The sequence below is a fragment of the Terrapene carolina genome, unplaced genomic scaffold, assembly GCF_002925995.2.
Source record: "Terrapene carolina triunguis isolate 2854851 unplaced genomic scaffold, T_m_triunguis-2.0 Scaffold69, whole genome shotgun sequence".
Taxonomy (NCBI): domain Eukaryota; kingdom Metazoa; phylum Chordata; order Testudines; family Emydidae; genus Terrapene; species Terrapene triunguis.
Genome location: NW_020664420.1, coordinates 16170706 through 16189089, shown reverse-complemented (window position 1 = coordinate 16189089; position 18384 = coordinate 16170706). Strand labels below are relative to the sequence as shown.

General features: G+C 40.1%; 1 protein-coding gene and 1 non-coding gene across 4 annotated transcripts in view; both read left to right on the top strand.

Annotated features, from left to right (window-relative positions):
* ZFR (zinc finger RNA binding protein) overlaps positions 1 to 18384 on the top strand; it is a 49489-nt gene that overhangs the window by 3801 nt on the left and 27304 nt on the right. For all 3 annotated transcript variants that reach the window (XM_024203073.3, XM_024203071.3, XM_024203074.2), the window contains exons 3-4: positions 15091 to 15373; positions 16917 to 17061. In XM_024203073.3, the coding sequence (XP_024058841.1) occupies positions 15091 to 15373; positions 16917 to 17061 (428 nt within the window). The remainder of the gene's footprint in view (positions 1 to 15090; positions 15374 to 16916; positions 17062 to 18384) is intronic.
* On the top strand, positions 11179 to 11315 carry LOC112108820. Its single transcript, XR_002908266.1, has one exon. It is a non-coding gene; the product is annotated as a small nucleolar RNA SNORA66 (small nucleolar RNA).

Genomic DNA, 18384 nt, shown 5'->3' with positions numbered 1-18384 from the left:
ATCACTTACACATAAAACTATGGAAGTGCAGTGCCCTGAACTGATTAGGTGGTTAAAAAAGCATGGAAGTCCCTTACGTTGATAAGTAGGAGATGAAGTAAGATTTTGAACATGTAATACGTAAACCAGCTGCAAGTGTACATTTGTAAACTGAAGGCAGATAAGGAAACGGGCAAAGTGCCCACTTTTCACACACACAAATAATGGAGTAGAAGTGTTCTTATTTCCTTCACTCTTACACCACTATGTATAATTTCCTACTGCCCATCAGTCATTTCTATATAGCCTTCATTCAAAACCATTTACGCAAACTATATAGTTGTAACATTACAGTCTACAAGGGAAAAATATTACATTATTGAAATGACCAATTAAGGTAACTGCTATAAATACTCCATTACCTTTATAGTTTGTATTGACACACACGAATTCACTTTACAGACTTTGATTTTGCAACATAAAACACTTTCAACATTTAAAGAAATATTAACATAAACTATGATGGGATATGTTGGGAGTTCATAAGTACATATGGTACCTTGTGAAGTAATCCTTCCCTTTTGTGGCCCTGAGCTCCTGATCCACTATTTGCCCAGGTTCTTATATTGGCACCTATCACCATTGTATCTGAGTGTGTTGAGTATAAATGACAATAGCATAATCACTTCCTTGCTGACAAGAGGCAATGTTAGATTCTTGTTTTAATTACTACTGACTGTAGAAGTGTGAGTGTGTTGGTATGTGAGAGGATACTATTGAGGGAAAGCTTAGGCAAAGAGGTGAGGTTTTCATTTGGCTCCAAATATGATGAAGTTAGTGATCTTCCTTATTTCATCTGGCAATAAGTTCCAAAGTCTTGGTCTGGCTTCTGTGAACATCTTGCATCTCCCACTGTTGGTTGACAGTTTCACTGTTTCAGTAAAAGAGGTCATAGCTACAGAGAGAGAGGCAATTTTTCAAACTAGAACTAGTTCAGTGACCTTGAACAGGACTATATTCTCTCAGTGCAGAGAGTAGTGAACTGGTAATCTGATCTTTCTCAGAGTTTTCTCATTTTTAGATAAAAAATAATTGCAGTGATCTGTGCTGGGCTTAACAACTGTAGCCAGAATTGGGTGAGATCTTCTGGTGAGCCACAGATGGAAGAGAGCTCTTTTTGCCACTGTGACTATTTCAGTGTCCAAGTGCAGAGCAGAATCTACAAGACCCTAAGGCTATAGAATAATTTAACAATCTGACATCAAGTGCCTTGGATGGATTGGGTTGTTGTATTGGAGAAGTCTCCTCCATATTTCCCTCTTCTCGCTAGCATTACCTCTGTCTTGTCTGGGTTCAGCTTCCGCCACAAAACATGGAGGAAGCTGTGAAGTGCTGCACTTAGGACTCTAACCTACAGCCCTAAATGGGCCAGCTAGCTCATGTTGAAAGTAACAGTAAATGTCAGTCAGAGGTTTTTGTGGGTGGACAAAAGTGGCAGGCAGGAGGGGATTGTTAGGGGCACCGCCTGAGTAAGAACTCAGGTTAGCTCTGTAGTGAAGAAATGCCCTTAGGCTTTGACTTCACTGCTTTAAAGAAAAATAGTATGTTTTTATGGTGGAATAATTAATGCACATTGGCTGTCCTTCCGTAAAATCTTTATAGAGACAAGGCACCTGTAGTTATTTACTGCAAAGTAAACTAGGAGAAGGCTTGACATGGGCAGAGGAAGTATAGCGTTGATCTTTCCTAGCTACCTTGTGTTTAAAAATTACAGGTGCCTTGTCTCTACTGGGATTTTGCTTGAGGTTAGCTATCTTGCATGAGTTACCTTGGGTTAATTAAAAATGAATAAATAAAAATTTCTCAACTCTTTGTCAATGAAGACATAAAAGAGATGAAGTGTTTTGAGAAGGGGGGGCTCCTTGTCATCCACCGTCCAGTCTACGTCACTCTGGCGTACAGATCCACACACACTGTTATACCTCATTGGAGTCTTCTTGTGCACTTTAACTGTTAAAGTTTTGCATGGATGCATTTATCAATGCACAGATATCTTTTAGAGATTTGAGAACTTTGTCAGATTTCTATTGGGGTCTGGACAATGAGCTAAAGGGTGGGAGTCTCATGACAGAAGGTGCCAGCCTAGCAAAGTTTAGACTTTAGCTGAGCAAGCAACTTCAGTGCAAGAGTTTTTCTCTCTCATTCTGTACTTTTCTGGGCAAGAACATCTATGTCTAATAGTAATGGCAGTAAGGTAGTTTAGTGCATCAAGTTTTCAGTGCATAAATCCATGTGTAGTCCATTATAGTGTCTTGGCTGATGATGTTCCAGTTAATAATGATCATTACGAATAACTTTTATTTAAATCTAGCTTTGTACTAAACCATACTGCTTGCAAGCATCTATGTGGATGTGAGTTTGTGGGTTTATAGTCTGTCTCTTTAGAAATTACACATTGGTATCTTGTTTGCATTTTATCAAATTGGGATTGAAAAATCATGACTCACTACTTACAGGTTTGAAAAATAGGGTTATTTTTGAGGGTTGGGCACATAAACTTTTTTTCTTTAGAATAAATGTTTTCCCATAGAAACAGCTTACTAAAGTTAGAGTTTAGAGGTGGCAAGGTCAAATAAGGCTTAATATGGACTTCTGTATGCAGCTTTAACTTTTGAGTTGGCAGCCGCAATCCCCAATGTGGTCCATGCTTAAAACTTTACCTGCTATTTAAATGCAACAAATTCTAGGGTGAAATAACTTAATGGTGCCCAGAAAAAAACTACACCATACTTTGGGACAGGAAATATAGAATGTTTTACAAAATTGACTGGAATTTTTCATATTGATGGAGGCTCTTGCACCGTACAGTAAGCCTGCGGTTTTCAGTATCAGTGCTAAACAGGAAGTATCTTTGGAGTTGTTTGTATTATGTTCATATAAATTCTTAATTTAAAAAAAATTGTAAAATAAAATGTGATGCATCTACTAGGCAGAGTACCACAGAGTAGCCATTGTTTTTCCTTTTTCCTGGGCAGTCATGGTATGGTATCAAATACCACTACTGGCAAAAGATTCTTTCATAAAATCAGTGACTGTCTAGGAAGGAGACCTCATCATTGAGTTCTCCACTGCGTGCAGCTGCAGTCAAAAAGGAAATCTATTAGGATGCATAAAGAATGGAATGGAGAAAATATTGTGCTAAAATCAGTGGTTTCCCTTCATCTGGCGTACAACGTGCATTAGTGGTCATTCCATCTTAAAAAGAATTACAGAATTAAATGTGATTTAGAAAAGGGCAACAAGAATAATTAGGAGCATAGAAAAGCTCATAAAAATTGGGATTCATACATTTGAAAGGTGATCACTAAGAGGGGACATGATAAAATTATGCAAAATAATGAATGGTAAAGAGGAGACAGTGGGAGCTTCTATTTTTCCTCTCATACTACAAGAACGAGGTATTCAATTAAAAGGTGGGAAAACTGATGAAAGGAAACACCTTTTCATTCAATGCCTAATTAGACTGTGGAACTCATTGCTACAGAATGTCATTGAGACCAAGAATATAGCAAAATTCAAAGGAGGATTGGGCATTTATATGAACTATAAGAAGATCTGGAGGAGTTGTAATAAATAACATTTTGGAAGAGAGAAACACTTCATATGTCAGTGTTTAAACCAGTCTCTTAACTGTTGGGGATTAGGATGAGATTTTCATGGGGGGGCAGATTATTCCACATCTATGTAGGTAGTTCTTGGACATTCCTCCAAGGCATCTGGTGTTAGTGTGGCAGACAGGATACTGGACTAGTTGGATGGTGGGTTTGATCCAGTATGACATTTCCTATATTTCTTTAGGCCTACTCTTGGAAATACAGCTGAACTTGGTCATCCACAGAGTAGAATAAAGGGTCTCTCATTTTTTTCCAAAATGTAGTACCTTTTCAAATGTTGGGAGTGTTTTTATAGCATAGAAAACAATCACTTCTGCTATAATCCTTATAAAAAGATGCATCAACATTATTAATCAACAACTATCAAACGTTAACTCATATATAGTACATTTAGTGACTGTTTCCAAGAGGAATTTCCTCTTCCTCCTGGCAGGAGAGCACCTATATGAGACTTATTTTGGAAGTCCTGTTGTCTGAGGGAGTTTGGGTAGAGTCAAAATTTACTTAGTCCCAACCTTAATTATAAAGCGAAATAGTATTTCCATAAGACTAAAATTGCAAAAAATAATTCAATCTTTTGATTGCCTTTAGTTTGATAAGCACTTTTCCAGTGCTCAGAATTGTAGACAAATGGAGTAACAGCAACACTAAAGTTTATTGTATGCAAGCACACATTAGATAAAATGTGGTAAAAGTTAATCCTCTCACAGAAATAGTATATAGACCATATTCTTTCTGAAAAGTGAGCTGCTTTTCCAGAAATTGCTGCAGATTTAAATAAGTTTACTAATGTGTATTCTACCCAGTTAATTCATAGATGCCTTAAATGTAGCCATCAAAGACTCTTCAGAGCTTGCTTCCCAAAAATTTGTTTTCTGACCAATCAGGTCAGAGACTTTGCAAGACATGGAATGTTGCATTAACATTGTCATTAACAATAGTTAATAAACCACAGTACTTTCTAACCCTAAAAGACCTGCTTTTGTGCTGCAGGAAGTCCACATTTTGCTTTCAGGTAAGGCCCAATATCAGGGAAGAAAACGGGGCAAGATTATAGTAGGCCATTATCTGATAAGCCACTGACAATTCTTCCTATAGTCGTTTCAATATAGAAATATAAAAATAACCCTTGCTCTAGCCCCATTTTGTTGACTGATCTATTAATTATATGTTGTTAATCAGAAACCCATTTTTTACCATTCTGTGGTTTGGCAGGGTCCCGCCTCAAGATCAGAGCCAGAAGTATTGGAGTCACTGTGAGGATTCCAATGTCAACAGCAGAGACACTCTCAGTTAGGAAAGGCCTCTTGACTTTCTAATATTTTTATTAGGGCTCTTATTAACAATTAAAAAATTTAATTGCAATTAATTGTGCTGTTAAACAATAATAAATACCGTTTATTTAAATATTTTTGGGTGTTTTCTACATTTTCAAATATATTGATTTCAATTACAGCGCAGAATACAAAGTGTACAGTGCTCACTTTTTATTTATTTTTATTACAAATATTTGCACTGTAAAAAACAAAAGAAATAGTATTTTTCAATTCACCTAATACAAGTAATGTAGTGCAATCTCTTTATCATGAAAGTTGAACTTACGAATGTAGAATTATGTAAAAAAAACAACCCCTGCATTCAAAAACAAAACAATGTAAAACTTTAGAGCCTACAACTCCACTCAGTACTACTTCTTGTTCAGCCTATCACTCAGACAAACAAGTTTGTTTACATTTGTAGGAGATAATGCTGCCTGCTTCTTGTTTACAATGTCACCTGAAAGTGAGAACAGGCGTTTTCATGGCATTGTTGTAGCCGGCATCACAAGATATTTACTTGCCAAATGCGCTAAAGATTCATATGTCCCTTGATGCTTCAACCACCATTCCAGAGGACGTGCGTCCATGCTGATGACGGGTTCTGCTTGATAACAATCCAAAGCAGTGCAGACCAACACATGTTCATTTTCATCATCTGAGTCAGATGTCACCAGCAGAAGGTTGATTTTCTTTTTTGGTGGTTCGGGTTCTGTAGTTTCCGCATTGGAGTGCTGATCTTTTAAAACCACACCTCATCCCTCTCAGATTTTGGAAGGCACTTCAGATTCTTAAATCTTGGATCGAGTGCTGTAGCTATCTTTAGAAATTTTATATTGGAATCTTCTTTGCATTTTGTCAAATCTGCAGTGAAAGTGTTCTTAAAATGAACAACATGTGCTGGTTTGTCATCTGAGACTGCTATAACATATATATGGCAGAATGCGGGCAAAATAGCAGGAGACATACAATTCTTCCCCAAGGAGTTCAGTCACAAATTTAATTAACATTCTTTTTTTTACAAGCATCATCAGCATGGAAGCATGTCCTCTGTAACGATGGCCAAAGCATGAAGAGGTATATGAATCTTTAGCACATGTGGCACGTAAATATCTTGCGACGCCAGCTAAAACAGTGCCATACGAACGCCTGTTCTCACTTTCTGGTGACATAAATAAGAAGTGGGTAGCATTATCTCCCGTAAATGTAAACAAACTTGTTTGTTTTAGTGGTTGGCTGAACAAGAAATAAAGGACATATCAGATATTAAACTGATAACTACTGGATTTGTAGGCTCTAAACTTTTACATTGTTTTGTTTTTGAGTGCAGTTATGTAACAAAAAAACCTACATTTGTAAGTTGCGCTTTCATGATGAAGAGATTGCACTACAGCACTGCAGATATAAAGTGAGCACTGTATACTTTGTATTCTGTGTTGTAATTGAAATCGATATATTTGAAAATGTAGAAAAACATCCAAAATTATTTAATAAATTTCAATTGATATTCTATTGTTTAACAGTGTGGTTAATCATGATTCATTTTTTTGTGTTGATCATGTGAGTTCACTGCAATTAATTGACAGCCCTAATTTTTATTAACAGTTAGCAAAATCACAGACGCTCCAACCCAGCAAAGTAGTCAGAGATCATAGAAATATAGGACTAGAAGTGACTTCAGTAGGTCATTTAATCCAGTCCCCTTCACTGAGGCAGGATTAAGTATTATCTATTCCATCCCTGACAGATGTTTGTCTAACCTGTTCTTAAAATCCTCCAGTGACAAAGATTCCACCGCCTTTGTAGGCAATTAGTTCCAGTGCTTAACTACTTTACAGTTAGGAAGCTTTTCCTACTGTCTAACCTAAATCTCCCTTGCCTCAATTTAAGCCCATTACTTCTTTTCCTGTCCACAGTGGATAAGGAGAACAATTTATCACCCTCCTCTTTATAACAACCTCTTAGATACTTGAAAACTGTTATGCCCCACTTGGTCTTCTCTTCTCCAGACTAAACATAACCAATTTTTTTTAATCTTTCCTCATGGGTCATGTTTTTGAGACCTCTAATTATTTTTGTTGCTTTTCTTTAGACTTTCTCCAGTTTGTCCACGTCTTTCCCAAAGTGTGGTGGCCAGAGTTGGACACAGTACTACAGTAGAGGCCTAATCAGTGCTGAGTAGAGAAGAATTATTACTTCTTGTGTCTTGCTTACAACACTCCTACTAATACATCTCAGAGAATGTTTGCTTTTTTTCAATATTATTACACGGTTGACTCTCATTAGGTTTGTGATCTACTATAACCCCCAGATTCTTTTCTGCAGTACTCCTTCCTAGGCAGTCATTTCCCATTTGTGCAATTGATTGTTCCTTTCCAAGTGAAGTACACCTCTACCTCGATATAACGCTGTACTCGGGAGCCAAAAAATCATACTGCGTTATAGGTGAAACCGTGTTATATCGAACTTGCTTTGATCCACCGGAGTGCGCAGCCCCGCCCCCCCCGGAGCACTGCTTTGCCGCGTTATATCCACATTCGTGTTATATCAGGCGCGTTATATCAGAATAGAGGTGTACTTTGTATTTGTCCTTGTTGACTTTCATCCTGTTTATTTCAGACCCATTTCTCCAGTTTGTCAAGATCATTTTGAATTCTGATCCTATCCTCCAAAGTGCTTGTAAACCCTCCCAGCTTGGTATTGTCTGCAAAATTTATAAGCTTACTCTCTATGCTGTTATCCAAATCATTTATGAAGATATTGAATAGAACTGGATCCAGGACCGATCTCTGTGGTTTATTTATGAGACAATCATGTGAGACCGTATCAAAAGCTTTACTAAAATTGAGATATATCACATCTACTGCTTCCCCCCCATCCACAAGGCTTGTTACCCTGTCAGTGAAGGATATTGGGTTGGATTGACATAATTTGTTCTTGACAAATCCATGTTGACTGCTGCTCGTCACATTATCTTCTAGGTGCTTACAGATTGATCATTTGCTCCTTTATCTTTACGGGTACTTTGGTCTACAATTCCCTGGGTTTTCCTTATTATCCTTTTTAATAGATAGGTACTATATTTGCCCTATTCATCCTCTGGGATCTCTCCTGTCCTCCATGAATTCTCAGAAGATAATTGCTAATGGCTCAGATCTCTTCAGCCAGTTCTTTATGTATTTTAGAATATAGTCCATCAGGCCCTGCTGACTTGAAGACACATAACTTGTCTAAATAATTCTTAACTTGGGCTATGTCTACACTATGGACTTTGCAGCTGCACTGCTGTAAGGTCTCCTGTTTAGCTGCTGTATGCTCCTGCTGGCATAATTAAACCACCCCCAAGGAGTGGTGGTAGCTGTGTTGGCAGGAGACAGTCACTCGCCAACATAGCGCTGTTCATACTGACACTAATTGTAGAGGTTTTTAGAGGTTGATAGTGTTATTCCTCAAAGATTCCATCTGCATTGTGTATGCTCCATCCCCACACAGATTCTTTGTGCTGAATGTGGAGCCCCGCTGATCAACTCCTCTTCCTCCCTCCCAGCGCCTCCTGCGCACCAGGGAACAGCAGGGATGGGGCGGAAAGAGGCGGGGAAGGGTGGGTTGGGAAGAGATGGGGTGGGGCCTTGGGGGAAGGGATGGAATGGGGGCAGGGCCTGGGGCTGTGCAGGGGGAATTGGGGGGGGGGGGAGGGGGTTGGCAAAAAAAATTAAATCAAAATGGGGGTCCTCGGATTGCTAAAGTTTGAGAACTGCTGCTATATATGACTTTTTCTATTCATGTTCCTCCTGGGAGTCACTGTAGCACCAGAACTGAGAGCAAGGAGATTGTATCTCTCCTGTGCTTGCAATGCTCCAGGTGTGATTATGCAGGCAGTGTGGAGGAGATTGAGGAAGCCGAGGATAATAGAGGTGAACAGGCACGGGCTGAAAGCATAGGCTGAAGGGTTAGGAATTGGCTGGGTTGGACTCAAGCAAGCTAAGTGGTGCAGGCTGAGTAGGGCAATGGAAGTAGAGGGAGACAGGGACAGGCTCTGTGCGGGAGACTTGGAGAGAAGCAGAGAGGCTAGATATAGTCATACTAGGGGGAGCTGGAGGCTGGAGGAGATGGGTGAGAAAGGTCTGTAATGGCTGGAATACATTCCCCTCAAACTTGAAACAGAACCCAGAATTACAGTGTGCATGTCATTCTCTTTCTAGTGGCTGGTCCAACACAGTATAACAGCCTACTTACTACTGTTACCAAATACCTTGTTAACTCAAGTAGTAGAGGTCTATGCTGTGGGTCTAAAGTTTCCAACCCTGCTGATTACCTACACAGGGGCCAATTTGGTTCCACATGGCGCTATGTTTTTTAATTAGTATTTGTTTTTAAATGGGAAATAAGTCTTATTGTATGTAAAAAGAGCTCACTGAAAATAAGGATTTTTTCATCCTTGTTTGACCTTCTGTCTACTTTTCTCCTGAGTACTTTGTTCCTGGGAAAAAAAAGTCTCCCTTTTGAGAGTCCCTGATATCCTGCCCTTAAGAAAATTTGTCTAAAACATATATGTGACTTTCTGGAGGAACATTATAATCTATCAAATGCAAACATTGCTTGCAGAGCCATTGGAGGCAAGTTTTGCAACAGCTTATGTACATAAGGAAGGAAATGTCCCCAGGCTTGGTCTCTGCCTATATGACCACTGGGGATAGGAGCAAGGCACAGGAATGGATAGAGAGCATCTAAAGCAGCGTTTTTCAAAGTTTTGGGTTGCAACCCAGTACTGGGTCACGGCATGGAAGGCACTGGGTCTCTCTCGTCAGCATTGCAGGCTAGTCTAAAAGTTCCCGTCGGCGGTGCTGGCTGGCTAAGGCAGGCTAGTGCCTACCTGTTCCAACAACGCACTGCACTCCAGAATTGGCCAGCAGTGGGTCCGGCTTCTAAGCAGGGGGGCCATGGGGCTCTGTGCGCTGCCCCCACCTTGAGCACCGGCTCCAAAATCCTATTGGCCGCTTTGCTGCCAATGGGAGCTGGGGGTAGGGGAGCGGTGCCTGCAGGCGAGAGCCGAGTGCCTAGAAGCTGGACCGGCTGCTGGCCGCCTGAGGCAGTCCGCGGTGCCAGGAGAGGTGGGAAGCCTGCCTTGGCACCCCGGATGTGCCGCTAACTGGGAGCCGCCAGAGGTAAGTCTGCACCCCAATCCCCAGCCCTGAGCCCCCCCCAAACCTGGAACCCCTTCTTGCACCCCAAGACCCCCAGCCCAGAGCCCTGACCCCCTCCTGCATCCCAACCCCCTGCCCCAGCCCTGAGTGCCCCCCAAAAAACCCAGAGCCCCTCCTGCACCCCAAACCCCTCATCCCCAGCTCCCTTGAGTTGTGGGCATCAACAATTTTCTTAAATTGGGTCCCCAGAAAAAAAGTTTGAAAACCACTGATCTAAAGTACCCTCAGATAGTGATTTCCTTTAAAATTGAATGAGACAAAATTTATCCATTTATCTAGTATCCTCTGGAAAGACAAATTGCTGTGGATCGGGACTCTAGGGTTTAAGCAAACCAAGAGAGCAGAAGGTAAATAATCCAGAACTAATCAAATTTTTTGTGGGGTGGAACTTAAAAATTAAAAGATAGGAATGAGTGGGTTGAAGAGAAGTTGGATCCAAAATTGCAGTGTAACTGAAGTTCTCCTTTGATAATTGCTTCTGTAGATTCCCCTGATTGGTTGAGAATCAAAGCCATTTGAGGTTCTGCAGAACTACCCAGTGCCTTTTTTTACTTTCTCGGAACTTTAAGATGTCCATTTGTATTTCACATGCAGGAAAGTGTGGGTAATCATATCAATGATAAATGAGCCATGCCAGGGTGTGTGGCATTAGGTTATTGGTGATTTTGTGGGGTGGTTGATTATAATATGGGGTGTGCACCATACCTTGTTAATGCACATCTTGTGGGTTATATCCATATGAACAACAAAATAACCTATGATAGGGAGGGAGTTCTGAAAGGTAGAATCAGTAAAGTGTGACACTCATTAGATAGGGACCAGTTGTGATAGAGTAAAAGAAACTGAAAAAAAGAACCATAGAGGGATTTTTGTGAGTACTGAGCCAGATTTGAAGATTCCAGGGAAGTGTGGTGAGTTCTTCAGAATGCTAAGATTGTAATGATTGAAAGTAAGCATCTAAAAATTGCCTAAGAAACTGTCACTTCAGAATACTTTCCTATAATTTTGCAAACTCGATCACTAGCTCTGCATGATGTTGCAGAAGCAAGGGGAACAGGTTTGCTAAAGTAAGCATGGTAATAGAACCTTATTAGCCTTAGAAATCACATGACTAGGGCTGTTAATTCTGTACCATTACAAGACAACTGTTTTTGCCAAACACTAAATATTTTTCAGATTATGATCCACCTTGCTAAACTCTCACTAATGACTGGGAAATTGGTTCCTAGTTACAAATGAGATTTTAAAAAAATCAAGGATACCATTTGAAAAAAAGCCTTATTTTGATAGGTATGACGCTAACCAGTATGTGAGCAGTGGTATCGCTTCTCGGCCTTTTGGCTAAGATCAAGTGTAACTTAAACAATAATGAAGCTTTACTACAAGAGTTGCCCGCTCTCAACATTTTTGAGCATTTCATGGTTTAGCTTATTTTTAGTAACTGCTTGTGATCTCATGAACAACTTCTCTTAAATTCAGGAAATCTCTGTTATTTCCACATGCACAATTCAGTATTGATAAACAGGCAGCTGTTTGTAGCCCGATCTAATGTCTCTGGGTAGCAGTTCTCACCTTTTACCACCAGAAGCCACCCCTCCCAGACAGGTCTGCTCCTGCTCCGCAAGAGGCGCAGAGCTTAAGTCGATGTAGTTAGGTCAACGCCGTGTCAGGGTAGATGCTGTGTTGCTTACATTAGACTGTTCCAGCTGACAGCCTGGACTCCAGCCACACCAGGGCTGAAAGCCCAAAGCCACGATAGGGCTCTGGCTGTCAGCTCCAGGCGGCGGGGCTGTCAGTGCCCCACATTGATAGTTAAATCAGTGCAAGCACTCCTGGTGAGGATGCACCCCGCCAACACAAGGAGTTAGCATGGACATGCAAAACCGATTTAATTACTGTGGTGGCTATACATCAACGTAACTTAAATCGAGTTCATTTTGTAGCGTAGACTTGTCTGAGAAGCAGCAGGAACCATTCTCAAGTAGTGGTAGCAACGGCTCCGACCTGTTTCTTGCCCCCATGATTCTTAACATTGCAATGAGGGAGAATTGAAAGAAAATGTGGGCTTGATCATGCTTCCATTTAAGTCAGTGGCACATCCCTGCATTGATTTACATGGAACAGGATTGGGCTCTTAGTGATTAAATGAAATTTTTGAGGAGTGGGGAGTGCCAACCAACCTAGACTGTCTTTCAGAAATATAAACTTGCTGGAGCTACTGAAAGGACTGTAGCATCTGATTTTCAGTGAAGATTATAGTTTTTTTGAGCATCAAGTTTAAACTTCTACAACACAAATAAGATCTTCATCCAATTATTTAATTCTTCCTTTGTGTCCTGTGCAATTACTGGCATCAAAATACTGTCTCAAAGTGTTTTTAGTTTCAGGACTGTATTACATTTGGCAAAATAAGAAATATATTAAATATGATAACTTGGAGCTTTCTTTTTCTGTAATTTCTTGATTTCTTCTTATAAATCTAGTGCTATATTCAGCAAGAACAAAGCCAGGTGGTTTCAAAGGATTTTTCTGTGATATTCCACCCTTTATTATATGATCATATCACTTTTTCTCGTATAAATTTTGTGTGCGTGGGTATTGTTCACTGTGCTAAAAGATTGCTCACTTTTCTTGTGCCTAAATACTGTAGGAGGTTATCCTGGTAGAGAGCCATCCCACATAGTTAACTCTGCACTTCCCTGTTCAGAATCCCCTTCACTTGAAAGATAGCATTTTTTATTTTTTACCTTAGTTTAATTTGATTTGTGTGATTTTTGAACTAATTGATCATACAGTTGGATGTTCATTGCAAACTCATTTAAAGATGTGTACTATTGTCTTTAAAAAAGGATAACTAAAGGGCATTTTATTAAAATTAGAGTTTTTAGTACATCTTTACGTTTCTGAATAATCATAACAAGCAATGTTTTAAACATTCTGCTTGACTTTTTAAAATATAACTGCTGTATTTACTTGGACTTGCCAAAATTGGCAGTATATTTTACTACATGTTTCCACTGGTATTGGAATGCCATTTTGATATGTAGACTTAATGCAGTTTTGACATTAAAATGACAGAATCATACAGCATTTTTCTCCTGATAAATTTTGACCAAGCATGAATACTGACAAGTTATTGAAGCAGTAAGCATAACCATAGACAAGAGGTAATACGGTTTATGGCAGTTAGTGCCAGACTGACTATTGGAAACTTTAGCTAGGTATTATCTCTCTGGTATCTAAGCAAACCCAAAATTACAAATCATCATCTCGGCCACTGACTCAGTATGCTGTTTTAGCCAAAGCATTTAATGTCTCTGTTTTGATTTCCCAGTTTATAAAATAGAGATAATAGTATCCTCATGTAGGTGGTGTGAGTAATTAATAGTGTTATTGGATGAAAGTGCAGGAAACAAATCATGCTGGTGCATGGGGTGTTTGTCAAATAAAAGTTCCTAGCTTTTGTTTTGTAAACCCCATTTCTTTTCAGGGTTGTAATAAGTACTGATTTCTTGGCAATAATTATTTTACTAATTTATTTATATTTTTAAAGTAGCCTACCTAAAGTCTTAGGCGTTTTGTATATTCACTGTACATATATTACAAATCAAAATAGAGCAATAGCAGTTATTAGATTCTACCCTTCAAATAATCACTGCACCTTCTGAGACTGTCCTTCTCTCACTGGACTGTTAATACCTGCCTCTTGTTAGTTAATACTTACCTGTACACTGCTTCATGCATGCACCTGCTGCAAAGGTTGGGGAAACAGATGAGTCTTACAGCATTCTCTGAAGATTGGAAGAATCTTGATAGACTCTTCACACTCATTTCTATAGTACATTTGATTTGGCTACCAGACCTTTTGTTAGTACATCTTTTCTTAGGGCAGGTCCACACTGGGCAGGGGATCGATCTAGGAAACGCAACTTCAGCTACGAGAATAGCGTAGCTGAAGTCGACGTTTCCTAGATCGAACTAAATTACTTACTGCGGGTCCACGCGGCGCAGGCAGGCTCCCCCGTCGACAGCGCTTCCTCCTCTCGGCGAGCAGGAGTTCCGCAGTGGACGGGGGAGCGCTTCTGGGATCGATCTATCGCGTCCAGATGAGACGCGATAAATCGATCCCAGAAGATTGATCTCTACCCGCCGAATTGGGCGGGTAGTGTGGACCAGCCCTTAGTTTTTTCTAGATACAGTGGCCTACCTATCTAATCTCAACATTTGGAGGGGGGACTCCCTCATCAGAAATTAGTTTCAAAAGTCTCTCCCTGTTGAGTTTAGGGATTTTTGCATTGACTTTTAATTAAAACATTTTAAAAGTCACTCTCCTTCATTCAACTGTTCAGTCAACAGGCCTACATGGGGTGGTATATTTTTGGCGAAGTAATTAGTCTTACAACTCCAGTAGCATAAAAGGAATCCTGTACTTTCCCCTGAAAATGCCATGCAAGATGGAATAGTTCAATAATAGCTTTCACAGAAGAAGTAGTTCTTTTTTCAGTGCGTGAGTTGTCAAATATGCTACCCAAAGAACTATTGTAGTACTTCCATATCATGCAAAATCTGATTATTTAAGATCTCTTTACTGTTTTGAAATGAAGAGATTGTCTGCCAGTGCCAAAAGGTTTACCTTTATCAGATGGGCCCCCATTTTGTTGAATGTTTCAGCCATAAGCACTTCAATGTGTAGTGATACTTAAATAATGAGTGCCATAAAAAAGTCTATGTATAAAATAAATTAGTGCTTCATGTAAACCTGTAGACCTCTCCAGGATTATTCAAAGCTTAGTTTTAAGACTTTTCTGGTATTTTGAAATTGAATGAAATATTTAGGTATCAGTCTAACATGTTTAGCTGTTGAACTAATGGACTTATTACTCCATGGGTAATACTTACTGTCCTTTTCCAATATAGCCAGCAGCCAGCTTCGGGTGTAGCCTATTCCCATCCAACTACAGTTGCTAGCTACACTGTCCATCAGGCTCCAGTAGCTGCACACACGGTTACTGCTGCATATGCCCCAGCAGCAGCTACAGTTGCAGTAGCCAGGCCTGCACCAGTAGCTGTTGCAGCTGCTGCCACAGCTGCTGCCTATGGAGGTTATCCTACGGCACACACGGCGACAGATTACGGTTATACCCAAAGACAACAGGAAGCCCCACCACCACCTCCTCCGGTCACTACACAAAACTACCAGGTAAGTGCCACTTTGAATCCATCTCGGGTTGGTAGTGATCAAAATTTATCTGATGGATGTTTGGTGATCTGTGTGAAATTAGTAGAGAGAGCAGATTTCAGTCTCCAGAACTATTAATCTGGCACTTTTCTCAAGCCCATATTCACTCAATTTAAAAATAAATAAACTAAAAGCCGCCATCATCCCTATCTGCTAATTTAGGCTCAAATACTGCAAAGATTCACACATGTGAATAGTCCACTGAAGTCAGTGGGACATGAAATGAAGTCATTGGGGCTCTGTGTGGGCACGTCTGCCCATGTGGCTCTTTTTACAGGGTATGGGTCCAGTTTAATAAATTATTTATTTTGCTATCTCAGCTCCCATTAAAGTCAGTCGGCGCCTCGGAGTCTTCCTGGTTACTCTGAGGCTAGTACCTATATTTACAAGATTTATGTGAGGTAAATATGCAGGCACTAGTCATATTTAATGTGTAATGTAAAGTATTAAAATTATTTTCAGGTATTAGATTGAAGGTATGGACACTACTGTTTTCCTTTATGGGTAAAGCAGAATAAATTGAAAAAGACTGCCCTATTTAAAGGGCCATGTTATAAAATTATCTATTAGGGGTGCCTTCTAGTTTTAAAATACTTATTTTAATTTGATGAAAAGCACATTAGAAGACCTAGGTGGTATTAATGATTATTTAATTGTTCCCTCTAATAAAAAAAAAACAAAAACAAAACCTATAAATAGCCACTTCTGGTTAGAGTCCTGAAAAACAAGCAAGCTCTTTCCAATGGTCTGAAGCAGCAATTAGCTAACATATCCTAATAATTACAGGAGCAGTGCATATGCCTGCTACTAGATGTTGATGCACAGACAGAGAAAAAAGGAGCCTTAAACAAAGAGGGGAAAAAAATACAAGGTTGCCAAAATTGCTAGGGAATGAAATGTTACTTTTTAAGCTTCTTAACAAGTGCTGTAAAGAAAATTCTTTGAACTGCAGAATGGTTGATGAGATATAAAACAGAATGCTTACAAAAGGTACAGTTAATGTATATGTAAATAGGAAAAATGCTACATCAACTTTGTAATACCTAGAAAGTGTTGGTGGGCTTTTTCTTCTTTGTGAAAATACACATTTTGAGCAGGTTTGTGAGTTTTTTCTTAAAATTATATAGAATTTCTGCTCTGATATAAATGTAATAGTGGAACAGTCTGACAGTAGCATCTTTCTGTTCCTTAATGGAAATAACTAAGGGGAAAAATGAGAAAATACTTGTAAATGCAAGAGTTGAATTGCTGCTATTTATTGTGTCTGTTAATGTTCATCAAAACTGTTCAGCACTTGTTGTTCTTAGTCTCTGTAAATTAAGATGAAAGATTTTAAAACTATATAAGGCTTATTTAACTCTAGAATCATATACATATTTAAATGAATTGTTTGACTTAATTCAGTAGACTGTCTCTCCCTATGGATGCCTTTGATTATCCCAGGCCCCAGACATATTTAAGCAGAAACTCAGGTCCTTTCTTTCTGTTTTGCATGCTTTTTAAGGACTCCTACTCATATGTTAGATCCACTGCCCCAGCTGTGGCTTATGACAGTAAGCAGTACTATCAACAACCAACAGCAGCAGCGGCTGCAGTGGCTGCTGCTGCCCAGCCTCAGCCTTCTGTAGCCGAATCGTACTACCAGACAGGTGGGTGGTGTGCATGAAATTCCTTTTTTGGTCAGGGCCAAACAGTGTGCTGCTTTGTTTCTTAAAAATGTTTCTTTGGATACCTCAGACAAATTGATTTTTATTCTTAGCTTTATAATGTAACCCTTATAAATATAAATGTTTGGACAAAAATCCTGCTGTTGCCCAACACTTAATAAGAAGACATTGCCTCAAATAGCTTTCTTGCCTAAAAATAAACACACCTTTTTCTATGTAAATTGAATTTAACAATTTTTTTATGTTTTAAAATATGTTGTGCCTACGAAGTTCAAATACACTTTGGCTGGCCAGGAAGAGACCTGGACAAGAAAAGGATCTTTGAACACAGTTTTGTTATATTAGATAGTACACGTCAGTATTAACCCATTTTGGCCATCACACAGTTTAAATCCTGTTTAAACAGGTTTTAAAGCTTTATAATGTTGGTGTGGATGGGAAATTAAAGGCAAGCTTTAGCTATAGGGTGGGAGAAGGTTTGCTTAAAGAAAGCAATAGGGTGAGCAAGTTGCTTAAGAACATGACACAAGTCTGTGGGGAGAGAGACCAGTTACTGTGTATGTGGTTTTAAAAAAATGCCATTTGTACAGTATATGGTTGCAGTTTAAAAAAAATGGTATTAGGAGGGGCTTTATATCTAATAACAAAGAGAGGGCACAGTTTGAGACCTACATTCAGAGTTCATACTTAATGCCTCTCACTCTCCAGCAAGGCACTCTTCTCTGCTCAAGAGAGGAATACAGTGTGAACTTAAGTGTCGTTAACTCTAGGGCCCTACCAATTTCACAACCATGAAAAACATGTCACGGACAGTGAAATAAGACCTTCCCTGTAAACCTGATCTCCCTGAAATCTACTAGTTCAGCAGGCCTGGGGAGGGACAGGACTTGTCCTTCCCCAGTATAGTGGTTATGGGAGGAGATCAGACCTACCTCGCAGGCAGTGCAGAAGTGAGGGTAAAATACCCTCATTTCTGCGCTGCAGCAGCCCCAGGGTTTCTGCCCTGTGGCTCCTGCTGGCGTTCGGGGTGCCCAGATGGGGGGCTGCCGCCCCCTTCGGCTCCTGCAGGGGTTTGGGGTTCCCAGGCTCCAGGTTTTTGCCCTCCCACCCCCCGCAGCTCCTACAGGGGATGGGGGTGCCTGGGCTCCAGCCGGGGCTTGGGGATGCCGCCCCTTGCGGCTCCTGCCCGGGCTCAGGGCTTTCTCCCCTGGCTCCATCTGGGGCTCGGGGTGCCTGGGTTCGGGCCTTTTCTCCCCTCCTTCCCTCTTCTTCCCCCGCCCCATTGTTACTGCCAGAGCTCAGGCA